Here is a 15,357-nt window from a genome sequence, read left to right on the forward strand (position 1 = left end):
GACAGGACTCCTCGAGAAACTACAAGAGTCCTGCTTACCTCACCCACACAGTGACTTACAGATGTCTATGTACACACTGATCAGGAGAACTGTCAGTCACTGTATGCAGACAGGAAAGTGGTCAATGAATATATATGTTAGAAATAAGTCAACAGTAATGTATACAAATGACTGCTTAATGTATAGGTTTAATGTCTTATTATGGATTTTGCAATATTTAATCTATTAGCTCCCTATAAATTCCTTCCGCCTGCCTCACTTGCTAAATATTCCGGCACGGTTACGCTGGAGATAGTTTTTCAATTTCCAGCGCTTTAGCAATCCATGTATGAAGAAGGATGACTTCTAAATTCCTTTATAGCATCCTTTTGTTTGCACCTAGTGAATTGTCCCTTATCTTTTACCTCTGGCTACAAGGTCTTTGAATTGGGGTCATTTTTACCGTTTAATTCCTTTGAAGTGAGCTGCTCTGTGCGTTCTGACTTGCAAATGATTTATTAGAATTAAATGCTTTACTTTAGGAAGTCATAAAGAAATATTGCTAAGTATAGATTCCTTTGAAACTCACATCTCATTTCTCGCTTGCAAAGTATGACACATTTTCAATATAGAATGATAGATGCTTTGAAAAAGAATGCCAGAATGTCAGGTTATCAATGGGTTGGGATAACAATGCTAAGTCTTGTAGCCTTACAGCCTTGCATTCTCATCATTTTTCTTTCCCGAGCCCTTCTCCATCAATGACATGTTACCCTTCATGCGGAAACAAATAATAAATAAAAACAAAAACAGAGATTGAGAAATCTGCTCCTTCACTTAATAGGAAAATCCCACTACGGGTCCAAATGTCAGAATCTACTTCAAGGCTGTCCAATTCCTTCAAGAACACAGAGGGGCAGATTCACTAAGACTGTCAGGCAAAGTTACACTAGACAGCCTGAAACTGGACCACATTTATCACAGCGGCGCATATTTCGACCATTTATTTTTTGGCTTAGTTGATGTCCACTTTTTCCTGCATGATGCTGCATCTTAAGCTATGCTGCCTTTCCTGACAGACCACACCCCTTTGAGTAAACCACACCCCCTGCCAGGCAAGTTGTAAGAATTGTCTAAAGTTATTGATAAATGTAGTGCAAGGAATAGTCACTATTTTTTAGTGCAACTTGCTCCACATTTCTGGTGTCTTCCCCATGAGTGTGATTGAAACAAATACAAAATTTTTTCAAAAGGTGGCGCTAGAGCACGTTTTCAATTTAAAATCAAGAACTTATTGCATATTCTTTTCCCAGACTTCTTAGCAGGGCATGAACAGCACTGTAAGACTACGCACTGAAAGTTTGTCTCCAAAGGCAGCTTCCTTAAGGAGACATAATGCTCCTTCTGACCCATGTCTAACCACTCTAACCTAGCAAAGCCTGCGTCACCCTGATGAGGGGTCGTAGTCCTGAAACAGCTTACTGCAGTTGGCTCTCTATTCCTTTGAAGTAGAAATTCTGGTTTGCCTTTAATCCGCGATCATGTCGCTTGGTTTCTTGAAAACCAAGAATTCATCTATGGGAAGCTACCTTCCAAAAGGTGGTGCTAGAGCAAGTTTTCCTTTTTCACATCGAGGAGAACATATTTGCACACTCTTTCCTCTAATACAGATAGAAATGTCTAAACATATTAAAGGGGATGTCCAAGATTAGGCAAAAAAATAAAACCTGGTGAAATCCCCGCTCAGTGTCACCGCTCCAGTTCTTTTTGTTTCCTTAATTGCAGCAATGACATCCTGTCTGTAACATGTGACTGCAGCAGCCAATCACTGGCCACAATGCCATACATTGCAACCTCTGACACCTCCACTTTTGATGTCATTTTACCGCATTAGTGTCAGTTACACAATGACCCTACTTTTTCTCATTAATACAAGATTTCAGCAATGCTATACTGATTATAATGGAAACTGAGCCTCCATGCATTGTCTTCCTAGCGGGCTAGAGCTTATATACAGCAAACAATCACAACAAACATATGTGCAGTATAAAGTATGGAGAAACGCCACAGAAGTCTCTGAAGTCTGCCATCTCTCTAGCAGGAGTCTCTGAATCCGCAGGGAATGAATTTCAGAATAGCTCATTATTCCAGTAGAAAATGCAGCTAAGGTAGAGTAAATGATCAGGCTTGTAACCTAATGGAGTAGAGATATAATGTAGCCAAGGAGACAACACTGAGGTATGTAGATCAATGGTAAGCTGGCTTGTTGTGTATGTATAGATGTAAATATCACTTATAATGTTACTGCAGTATCCGATGAATACATTTACATTTACTTACATGGCACAACACATCAGTTTTTATTTCTTAAAGGGATTCTACCATTAAAATCACATTTTTTCTCGACAACACTTAAGAGAGGTTATTCTTCTCTTACCTTTAGATGTCTTCTCCGTGCCACCGTTTGGTAGAAATCCCGTTTTGTCTGTATGCAAATGAGTTATCTCGCAGCACTGGGGGCGGTCCTCAGCACCAGAAGAAAAAGGCTGCTTACTGTGTATGTGGCCATTTTTCTTATGGCCGTGGGCATGCGCAGTCGGCTCTGTCTGAGGCCTAGAAGTTTGAACCCAGTGCCAGAAGAAGACATGCAGAGAGGCCATTTCTGAAGAAGATGGAGGCGGCGCTGGAGATTTCTCTCGCAGCATTGGGGACGCCCCCAGTGCTGTGAGAGAACTCATTTGCATACAGACGAAAACCGGGATTTCTACCAAACGGCGGCGCGGAGAAGACATCTAAAAGTAGGAGAAGAATAGCCTTTCTTAAGGCTATTCCTACGTGTTATCGAGAAAAAAATGTGATTTTAATGGTAGAATCCCTTTAATAATATTAGCTCCTGCTTATAGATCACTATTACATATGTCAGGACACCCCTATCCTTCTTTTGATTTCCTCTCAGAATATCCACCTAATGTGTCCACTGTAGGTGGTCACACATGCTCAGTAGATCTTCTTGTACAAAGGTAGCAGAAACTGTGCAGGCCAACAAGTGCACTAGAAACATCTTCTTCTCACCATCACTGAACACATTAGGTGGATGTTCTGAAAGAGAATGAAGTGTACGGCAGGGGGCACCATCACAGATACAGTGTTGGCCAAAAGTATTGGCACCCCTGCAATTCTGTCAGATAATACTCATTTTCTTCCAGAAAATGATTGCAATCACAAATTCTTTGGTATTATTATCTTCATTTAATTTGTCTTCAATGGAAAACCAAAAAAAGATTTGTCAAAAAGTCAAATTGGATATAATTCCACACCAAACATAAAAAGGGGGTGGACAAAAGTATTGGCACTGTTTGAAAAATCATGTGATGCTTCTCTAATTTGTGTAATTAACAGCACCTGTTACTTACCTGAGGCACCTAACAAGTGGTGGCAATAACTAAATCACACTTGCAGCCAGTTGAAATGGATTAAGGTTGACTCAACCTCTGTCCTGTGTCCTTGTGTGTACCAATTTGAGCATGGAGAAAAGAAAGAAGACCAAAGAACTGTCTGAGGACTTGAGAAGCAAAATTGTGAGGAAGCATGAGCAATCTCAAGGCTACAAGTCCATCTCCAAAGACCTGAATGTTCCTGTGTCTACCGTGCACAGTGTCATCAAGGTCATCAAGAAGTTTAAAGCCCATGGCACTGTGGCTAACCTCCCTAGATGTGGACGGAAAAGAAAAATTGACAAGAGATTTCAACGCAAGATTGTGCGGATGGTGGATAAAGAACCTCGACTAACATCCAAACAAGTTCAAGCTGCCCTGCAGTCCAAGGGTACAACAGTGTCACCCCGTACTATCCGTCAGCATCTGAATGAAAAGGGACTGTATGGTAGGATACCCAGGAAGACCCCACATCTTACCCAGAGACATAAAAAAGCCAGGCTGGAGTTTGCCAAAACTTACCTGAGAAAGCCAAAAACGTTTTGGAAGAATGTTCTCTGGTCAGATGAGACAAAAGTAGAGCTTTTTTAGAAAAGGTATCAACATAGAGTTTACAGGGGGGAAAAAAAGAGGCCTTCAAAGAAAAGAACATGGTCCCTACATTCAAACATGGCGGAGGTTCCCTGATGTTTTGGGGTTGCTTTGCTGCCTCTGGCACTGGACTGCTTGACCGTGTGCATGGCATTATGAAGTCTGAAGACTACCAACACATTTTGCAGCATAATGTAGGGCCCAGTGTGAGAAAGCTGGGTCTCCCTCAGAGGTCATGGGTCTTCCAGCAGGACAATGACCCAAAACACACTTCAGGTCTGCACTAGAAAATGGTTTGAGAGAAAGCACTGGAGACTTGTAAAGTGGCAGCAATGAGTCCAGCCCTGAATCCCATAGAACACCTGTGGAGAGATCTCTTGATGGTAGTTTGGAGAAGGCCTCCTTCACATCTCAGGGACCTGGAGCAGTTTGCCAAAGAAGAATGGTCTAAAATTCCAGCGGAGCCTTGTAAGAAACTCACTGCTGGTTACCGGAAGCGGTTGTGCGCAGTTATTTTGTCTAAAGGTTGTGCTACCAAGTATTAGGCTGAGGGGGCCAATACTTTTACCGGCCCATTTTTGGAGTTTTGTGTAAAATGATCAATGATTTGACTTTTTTTTCATTCTCTTTTATGTTTTTTCATCGCAAGCAAAATAAATGAAGATATTAATACCAAAGAGTTTGTGCTTGCAATCGTTTTCTGGAAGAAACTGATTATTATGTGACAGAATTGCAGGGGTGCCAATACTTTTGGCCAACACTGTATATTACAGCAACATCTACAGGACCCCCCCCCCCAAAAAATAAAATAAAAAAATAAATAAATAAATAAAATCCTTGACTCGAGTATAAGCCGAGGGGGGCTTTTTCAGCACAAAAACTATGCTGAAAAACTCGGCTTATACTCGAGTATATACGGTACTGTTCCCAGAGAACCTTCAGGAGATATGGCAGTACTCATAGTCACATACAGAAAATAGAATTTATTAAATAAAATAAAAAAAACTGATTGGAAAAAACTATTAGAAACTATAAATCTATTTAGTTTTAATAAATTAAAAAAATGGTAATACATGGCTAATATAGTCTAACACTAGTAAAGCATAAGTGAGTAGAAATTATATAGCAGGTAGACTTGGACTATTCCACCTCCATAGTAAATTTCATTCATATTTTCTGTGTATGAAACACAAACAGATGCCACAACAACACACATCTGCAACAGGAACGACTCCCCACAAAATTCTGGCCACATCAGCTAACAATACAAGGAGCGGGTGCTTAGTATTTCTATTGATTCATTTGGTATTCACTGTGATAGCATCTATAGCTGTGAATTAATGTGCTAGCAATCCATAGAGAAACATCAGAGAGTGAAAAAAACATCACACACATTTCTGTGCTTCAGAGAAACTGTGAACTTGAAGGCACGCTGAGAAACGGCAATCTTCAAAAGTTTTCCTCCACCTAGTTAACTTCCAAGTACTTGTTTATGGAATGGAAGCATGCCATCCCAAATCTGACAATCTATCATTAGATATCCCAAATGTCTACATCACATTTTGTGGAAATGTAATAGATTTGTGGCTTAAAGACGACTTGTCAGCACGCCTGAGAATTGTCTGATATAACAGGTAGGACTATGCTGAGACCTGGGGATTACTGGGTCGGACGCCATCATCGCCGGATCAGATTATGTAAGGACACTTTCCACTCACAATGGGAATGTTGTTTTCACTCATGTCTATGCACTCAGGATTCTTATATTTCCAGGAGGAATATCAGAGGGACAAGACAATGTTGTTGCTCCATATTGTTATCTTATGAAGAATACAAGTATTTACTAAAACAATACATTTCAGGACAGCAGACAGGCCATCACAATGAAAAGGCTGTGCATCTGGGGCAACAAAGTGGCTCACTGGTTAGCGCTGCAGTCCTGGGTTCGAATCCTGCCAAGGACAACATCTGCAAGGAGTTTGTATGTTCTCCCCGTGTTTGCGTGGATTTCCTCCCATACTGCAAAGACATACTGATAGGGAAAATGTACATTGTGAGCCCTATATGGGGCTCACAATCAACATTAAAAAAAAAAAAAAAAAAAAATGAAAAGGCTGTGCAATCTATAGGCAGTATATTATACAGCGGGAGGAGACGTGCAGATTGATATTTAACCTTGTAGTAAAAGATTTAGTGTAGCCTGTCATTTACCTATTTACATTTCATTCTGGGCTTAGGGGTCCAGTAGGTGATCCTAGCCAGTGACTGATAGCTATTTCTGTATGGACATTCATATAAGAAAGGCTCTCAATCAACTAGTAGTCCCGCCCACTGGACTCTTAATCCCGGCAGCAGATGAGATTGAAATGAATAAACTATAAATTATTTATTTTCTTCACAAAACATTAACCTGCTCAGCTCCTTCTACTCTATAACATGTTATCTGCAGACAATGTAAAGTGTCAAAAATAATCCTATAGCTTCTATACAGACACACTGTATGTGTCTCAAGCTTCAATATTCACTTTCCTTTGTATAGATCCAGATCACAAGGATCATATACACACAAATAATATGGTATTATGTGGAATGCATGTTATAGAGAAGAAGGAGCTGAGCTTTCCCATAGCTTAATGGATGCGCTCATTTCATCTTGCTTTATGCTATGTTGCCTGCACATTGGGCATTCCCTTTAAAGCTTCTCTACACAGTCATTTTAAGTCACCTCTGATGGTTTTTAAACCCCTTTGGTGTATCTGATGTTATTACTTCCACATTCTTCACCAGATCATTTTTTCCCTGCACCGATAGTTACCAAAACCAATGATAATAGTCATACATGATGACTAAAGATCCTCAACAACCTTTTTAGATCTTATTATTTTTTGTGAATTTACAATTATTATTGTTATGGACAATCAGGCATACCATAAAGTCTGCGGAGTCATGAAGTCCTGGATAGTTTTGGGTAAAGTTGAAGTTACCACAAATGTGTCTACTCCAACTCTGTTGCACTGGAAGTGTCTGTGTCTGCTCTTCTCTATGTATTATCAGCATAGCAGCCTCCCTGCTCTCACACACATAGTCAATAGAGGGTGCACACAGACACTTCCGTTGTGCACGGAGGAGGCTAATTAGCGTATGAATAAAAACAAACTTATTCAAAAACTACTGAGGCAATTTACATACAAAAGGTAGGTGTGGAATAGCCTATTCCGCACCTACCTTTTGTATGTAAATTGCCTTAGTGGTTTTTGAATAAGTCCGTTTTTATTCATATGCTAATTAGATTGGGTGTACGATGCATCATGAACCCTCTTTGCTATTGTTTCCTATGGGTGTATACAGCACAGGCTGCTGCTGCTGATGACTCAGCTTCCTGTTTGCACACACACATGGGAGATAATAGCAGAGACGAGTGCTGCTGGGAACTTCCTGTGCTGGCTGGAAGCTCATTAGCATATGAATAAAAACGGACTTATTCAGAAACCACTGAGGCAATCTACATACTAAAGGTAGGTGTGGAATAGCCTTTCTAAAGCCTATGCAAGGATGTGATTAGTTAAAAATGACTTTTCCCAATGACAAAGCCCCTTTAACGTGTAATTGTGCCCATATTACACACAAGTTTCCGAGCCAAGCCACGGTTCTACTGATCTGAGGTCACATCTCATAGAGAGCTATAATACTGTGAGTTCAGATCAGCAGACCTGCGGAGGACACTCATGTAATTTGGATGCGATAGGTTTGTTGGAAACTGGATTAGACTCCATTTGTAAATAAGTTATATCTGAAGTCTGAGACATCGCCGGAGTTGAAGGTTTGTCTTACTGACTCATAACTACTACTGCTCGGGGTAAAGCCTTTACTGGTACCTGATGCTTCTTCTCTTTCCTGACATAAAATTGGATTGTTTTACTGTATCATATGAACTGTAAATACTATATAGATCTGTATATATATATATATATATATATATATATATATATATATATATATATATACACACACACATATATGTGATGTCTTGTTATTTAGCACTATAATGGGCTGAAGCCCTGTACCCCCTTGTTTAGCTGAATGTAATTTTTCACACTGTAATTGCAGGTATTGCTTGCGTATATTGTGTCCATTTATCTCTCTCTCTCTCTCTCTCTCTCTCTCTCTCTCTCTCTCTCTCTATATATATATATACACACACATTATTTTGATTGCGGATATTTCTATTGCTGAAGCCGTAGCACATTGTTGTAACACATTTGATGTCAACATCTCATTTAATGGTCAGAACTGCAATCCACATTTTTATGAAACCCTTTTATTAAAGTCTCCATTGTTTATGGTGTAAAAGCGCTTGTTATTAGGAGCCATTTATAAGGCTACATACCAGGGTCTAAGGTGTAATTTCCAGTGCATTCCTTTTCCCTGTAAATGCAATTTAATTTTCTGCACTCAAAAGCTTTTTACCTTGAAACCTCAGAAACATTAATTGTGTGTTTAAGCCTCGTCTTCTACAATAAAACGCTGCAAAATCATCTTTACATTTGGTAATTTAGCAGAATCTACTTTCGCGCTGGGTTAAACGCCGTTGCAATGGTGAAGGGACAATGCGAGTTACATAAAAACTGAATAGGGTACAGATTATTGTGTAGTAAACTCTTGACACTTTTCATTAGCAAAGATCACACCTTAAGGAGGTTATGTGGATGCTGAAAGAAACGCGCATAACAGCTCCACTTAAACAGTCACAAGTACTTTGGTGTGAGCTGGATAATGCAGGAGGTGTCGGTGGTGATGTAAATTCTGCCATTACTGGAGACTTTGTCTTTATACAGTAGAAGCATTAAAATGGATTTGTGCCAAGGGGGTAAAAAGAATTGGGCTGTGTTACCTGGTTTGCATTCATAGAGGTCGCAGCACTCCCCTGGCTTGCCTGATGCTTTGGACACAACGATGTTTAGGTAGCCGGGCTGGCAGACTTTCCGTAAGCATCCTGCTGGGTTGCACACACATCGGCTGGGCAGTGGACAACATTCCCCAGGTGGAGCGTAACCTTCAATGAGGACTGAATCTTCTGCACATCGTGGGGAAAACTGCACTTCACATCGGGCCGTAGAGCAATCTGGCTTTTCCTCTGGAATAAAAGATGGCAGAGATTGCATTTAGATAACCCAGCTGGATAGTTTCTGGATCAACCTAAGTGAATGGAAAGACTTAGACTTTAGCTGGACAATCTTCTTATAAAGAAGTAGGCCAATGGTTGGTGGAATCTGTGACGCCTGATGAAGAGTAATTTCAGCAATGCCGTCATATACAATATACAATACAGTGTATACTAGCGGATAGTCATTCACACTGGCCATACATGGTGGACTACACTGTGTGAAGGATGAATTCTCTTCTGGTAAACTTCTTTTACATTTTGTGGATGAAACATCAGACAAAAAATTCCCACAAGGTAAAGTTCCTTCTACATGGTGACAGTATGTCATTGGTCGGCTACAGGGCGGTAAGACAGAGCCTAAGGCCTTATTCAATCCACATTTTGGGGCCATGTCTAGAAGATACATTTGATCAAGAGAAAAAATATTCACATATCTGCTGTGACACATCCATAGGTTTCTATGGCAGAAATGTGCCAGCACTTGATGGGAAACACTGAGTGCTTACACATTTCTTTCTTTGCCTTAGTCAAGGATGTCTTCAAGTACTGAACTGAACTGGATGTCTTTACAGATGTAGCGCTACTCTAACTGGACTGTCTACAGCAGGGGTAGGGAACGTACGGCTCTCCAGCTATTGCAAAACTACAACTCCCAGCATGCATACTCGCTCTGCTGTTCTTGGAACTCCCATGGAAGTGATTGGAGCATGATGGGAGGTGTAGTTTCACAGCAGCTGGAGAGCCGAAGGTTCCCTATCCCTGGTCTACAGCAAGGTAACTTTCTGTGCAGCGACAACCAACCTCAGAAGATAACAAAAGACAAAACCCCCCATAGTGCGTAATGAGTCCTGGTAAGCCTTGCTTCAACCGTATGCCCAAATAGTGTCCTTTAGGCACACACTTCACAGTTTAGCATCTATTAATATATGCAATGACATTAAATGGTAACTATTTTGGTATACAGTACGGTTAAACGGGTTATCCAACTGAACAAATGAATATTACCGTTTGTAAAATAAGAAATTATACAATTTTACAGTATTCTTTCTGTATTCCTCACATTTTTCTAGATCTCTGCTTGTTGTCATTGTTTCCTTCCAGTGGATTAAAAATTGGTCCAAGGTTATGTGATGGACTGGTCGTGTGATGGACTGGTCGTGTGATGGACTGGTCATGTGATGGACAGGTCATGTGATGGACAGGTCATGTGATGGACAGGTCATGTGATGGACAGATTATGGTCATGTGATGGACTGGTCATGTGATGCACAAGTCATGGTCATGTGATGGACTGGTCATGTGATGCACAAGTCATGGTCATGTGATGGACTGGTCGTGTGATGGACTGGTCGTGTGATGGACTGGTCGTGTGATGGACTGGTCGTGTGATGGACTGGTCGTGTGATGGACTGGTCGTGTGATGGACTGGTCGTGTGATGGACTGGTCGTGTGATGGACAGGTCGTGTGATGGACAGGTCGTGTGATGGACAGGTCGTGTGATGGACAGGTCGTGTGATGGACAGGTCGTGTGATGGACAGGTCGTGTGATGGACAGGTCGTGTGATGGACAGGTCGTGTGATGGACAGGTCATGTGATGGACAGGTCATGTGATGGACAGGTCATGTGATGGACAGGTCATGTGATGCACAAGTCAAGGTCGTGTGATGGACTGGTTATGTGATGGACTGGTTATGTGATGGACTGGTTATGTGATGGACTGGTCATGTGATGGACAGATTATGGTCATGTGATGGACTGGTCATGTGATGCACAAGTCATGGTCATGTGATGGACAGGTCATGGTCATGTGATGGACTGGTCATGTGATGCACAAGTCATGGTCATGTGATGGACTGGTCACGTGATGGACTAGTCATGGTTATGTGATGGACTGGTCACGTGATGGACAGGTCATGGTCATGTGATGGACTGGTCACATGATGGACAGGTCATGGTCATGTGATTCAGCTTGGGACAAGACAGATGTCAGATTATTGAGCTGTGACTGTAACAAACCATGCACCGCTGTCCATCACATGACCATGGATGGAATTTTATCCACTAATAGCAAACAAAGAATGACAACAAGTAGAGAGCTCGAAAAACTGCAAGGCACTGATACAGAAAGAATTTTGGAAAAATTTCATTCTACCATTCTACAAACAACCACATTAATTTGCTGAAACTGAACAAACCTTTTAAGCATGCCTTTTTAAGGAGGAAAAGAAGAAAACAAACAGACTCTATTCACACCTTGTTTGGGGTGTGCAGTTGAGAGATATAAGAGCTGCATAAACAGTCATATCAGCACTTGCATAGTGTCTGTCATGTTACAATAATAATTGTCTCTGGGATGACCATCGCACGTTTACACCATATCTCTACGGATAACTAGTAACTGGTTAATATCAGCCCAAAATAATAAAGATTAAAGATGTATAAGCAGTCTGCTTATTGTAAGATGAATGTGGATTCACATTACCGCGACCCAGGCCAAACCCATGTATGCTGAAAGTCTTGTAACCTGACGCCATGATAACCTGAACGACCATGGGGCTAGGGATTATTTTATTGGTCATGTATAACCACTACATACCCACGTTTCATGAAAATACATACATTCAGGGAAAGATGGGGAATCATTTCACATCTGGCCTCATGTCCAGGACGTGTCTCATGCTGGTGGTCGCTGGGGGCTAGCGAGGGCAGCAGATACCATGATATTCCTGGATCTTACCTTATAAAGAGAACTTAATACTAAAGGAAATATTACATGAACTTGCATGAAAACAAGTCGTTTCTTCATCTTGGAGATGACAAGTATTATGACCATTTTACATTGAGAACTTGCAATTAAGCTGACGGGTGCAAACAGTCATACCTTAAGTCATTAATATTAATAATGATGGTCATAGCAATATATATGCTAATAGAATCTACCTCATAGGTTAACAGGTTCAGTATGGCTATTCTGTGCCCTTGAGGGAGAACCAGCTGATGTCAGCAGACTTAGCCGCACAGAACTCACTGGAGAAAAACAGGATGCTCCTAAAATGTCTCGTTCACCCTTTACATATCAGAAAGACACGCATGAGGGGACTCAGAGTGCAACATCAAGTTCTAAAACTTGGCTCCTTCTTCTGTATAATGTTAAGATTTCTATTCAGCATTTTCAATGTTACCAGTCTTCTATGTGTTATACATGTCCCAACGCTGCTTAACAGGAATGATAAATGTATGCAGGTATGAGTAGCTATCGATATCTATGACTATTTCATCTATCTATCTATCTATCTATCTATCTATCTATCTATCTATCTATCTATCTATCGTAAGCCAATAGCTGGTCAGGTAATGAAGGAGGTGTACATGTCACCCAGACTACTAAAGTGGGTGAGATGAGAAAACTCCAGAAGGAATGTTTGTTCTCAGCAGATAACTTTCGTCTGCTGAGCAGTTTGGTAAATGCTCAGTACTGGGCTGGATTTTTAGGAATGGCAGGTAGGTTGGTAGTGGGACCTGTCATTCCACCCCCCTCCAGTCCACACTTTGGGGATGTTCCGGCAGTGACTCAGCCGCAGAGAGTCTCCTCATCAAGCAGGCTTAACAAGTCAGCTCCAGCAGCAGACTCTTGGCATAGTTTGACTGCAGAGCCAACAGATAGGTCATATTTTTGGAGCTGTGTCCTGAGTGATTCAACTGGCTTCTGATTTCTGTTATTCTAGGTGAGGTAACCTATTCTATGTTCAGTTAGAGCCTAGCCGGGCAGGGATTTATTTTTGTATTGTTTCCTTTTGTTGCTGCACTACCTTTTTGGTGAAAATAAAACTCTACCTTTGTTTTGGACTAAAGAAACTGGACTTGTGTGTCTATGCCACCCCACCTAGCAACTGCAGACGCTGACACTATCTATCTATCTATCTATCTATCTATCTATCTATCTATCTATCTATCTATCTCTCATATCTATGACTATCTATGTTATATCTATGACTATCTCTCTATATTGTTTACCCATGATGATTTGGCTCTTTTTTCTTTCACCATCACTACCTTTCCTTATTATCTCATGTCTATGACTATCTATCTCACTACCACTATCTATCACATGTCATCTCTATCTTTTTATTTGACATTTACCTATGAGTTATAGTGTGTGTGTGTGTGTGTGTGTGTGTGTGTGTGTGTGTGTGTGTGTGTATATATATATATATTATATATATATATATATATATATATATATATATATATATATATATATATATATATATATTTTTTTTTTTTTTTTTTTATTAGGAATCTTTATATTTCTTATATGTATTTGTAAATTTATTTTTGGGTGTATGCATATTTATATTTTATATCAGTTTTCTGAGGTATTAAGCCTATAAACCTTGTGTTTGTGTCTTTTTAGATGTCAATAGTGACATAAATTGTGCCAACTGGTGTTTCGCACAACCTACGCCTCTTTAAAGGGGACATGGCAAGGACATGCTGGGGGAAGCATTTTCATTCCAACTATGAGCTTAGATAGATAGATTGTTATTGTATGCATGCATGTTTCATCCATCTATTAATCTATCCATCCAGCTACCTTTCTACCATCTATCCATCCATCAATTCAATCACCTGTCCATCCATTTATCAATCAATACATCCATCTATCACCTCTCCACCTATCAATCCATCCCTCTATCAATCCATCTGTCTATCATCTATCCATTCCTCAATCCATGCATCCATTTACCAAACAATACATTCATCTACCATTTCTCCATCTATCAATCCATCCGTCTCTCCATTCATCTATCTATCTATCTATCTATCTATCTATCTATCTATCATCTATTTACCCATCTATCCATCATTAAATAGTATTAACATAATCTCATTTAGACAAATGTGACCGTTTCCCTCTGCTCAACCCACAATGAAGGATTTGCAGAATACACAAGTCATCCTGACAACGGCGGAATAAGCCATCCTTTTTAAGTATGATTCATGGGCGCACAAATATCACTGATGTTATGTTAGGTGAGCACTGAAGACTTGAAGTAACTAGAAGACAGTCTTCACTGCACCTTTCCACTAATGCTTTTTGAAATGAGCAGCAAATGAGTTGGAAACAGGAGAACATCATAGATCAGGGACATAATCAAATCTGAATCCCAAACTGTTGGTACTTGTGTATTCAGCAGCGCGCTGTCAAGCCATGTATCAGAAATCTCAATGAGTTGTACAGGCTCCTCTCCCCTCCATGCTAATATGCTGCTTCTATGCAGCACTGCATTTGCTTTTAGAGCTTGCGACAAAAAACTTTCAGCAGCATATTACGAGCGAGCGCTAGATTTATAATGCGCTCCTATTTTTGTGAAAATGGCAGAGTATTTGAAATTCTGCAGACACAGGCGGTAATGTGCGATTCTCTTCCTTTTTAACCTATCTCCTTTCGGAATATATATGCCAGAAGTATCGGCTGTGGAACAGGAGAGTAATTTCTATTAAACTGCATTTTATTTTTAAACACAAGAGGCAATCTAACCTTTCAGGTAATACGCCACGGGTGAATTCATTTCACACAATTATATCCCAGAAAGAAGCAGCACCTATTTATACTACCAGACTAGAAATACAGACAGCTATTTTTGTTGCAACCTGCTATTCATCCCTGGGAATGGAAGAGCTCTGTAGCTTTTGTTTTCCTATATACCCAACAAGCTCGTATGTTCATATCACCAAAAAAGGTTCAACAAATACACAAAAAAATCCCGTACAATTCTACAGACACACCACCGAAAAGATTTTTTGCATGGAAAATAACATGTATCAAAAAGTAACAAATCTTAATTTTATTAATAATTAATATAAAATCTGCTCAGACATAAATAATTCTACGAGTCACAGGATCAAGATGCAATAATCCGTCACTGTGGCCTCCTGATGAAGTCATCTCTTTGGCAAAACGCGCGTCGGCAATGAGCGCCATCCTCTCCCTGGATGGGTATTCCATTATGGCTGTAGGTATACATGTTTTGAACTGCTGTGTAGTAGATACCATTATATTTCCTACTATTTGTGTATTTTATTATTTAGTCTAGTTTGCACCACAGTCCTTCATAATATATATATATATATATATATATATATATATATATATATATATATATATATATATACTCATACCACT

The 15,357-nt window shown here is 40.1% G+C and overlaps 1 protein-coding gene across 1 annotated transcript in view; it reads right to left on the reverse strand.

Moving 5' to 3' along the window:
- CRIM1 (cysteine rich transmembrane BMP regulator 1) overlaps nt 1–15,357 on the reverse strand; it is a 530,601-nt gene that overhangs the window by 282,775 nt on the left and 232,469 nt on the right. Inside the window, exon 3 of the mRNA XM_075267494.1 lies at nt 8,896–9,138. Within this exon, the coding sequence (XP_075123595.1) occupies nt 8,896–9,138 (243 nt within the window). The remainder of the gene's footprint in view (nt 1–8,895; nt 9,139–15,357) is intronic.

This window comes from Leptodactylus fuscus, chromosome 3 (genome assembly GCF_031893055.1).
Source record: "Leptodactylus fuscus isolate aLepFus1 chromosome 3, aLepFus1.hap2, whole genome shotgun sequence".
Classification (NCBI taxonomy): Eukaryota; Metazoa; Chordata; class Amphibia; order Anura; family Leptodactylidae; genus Leptodactylus; species Leptodactylus fuscus.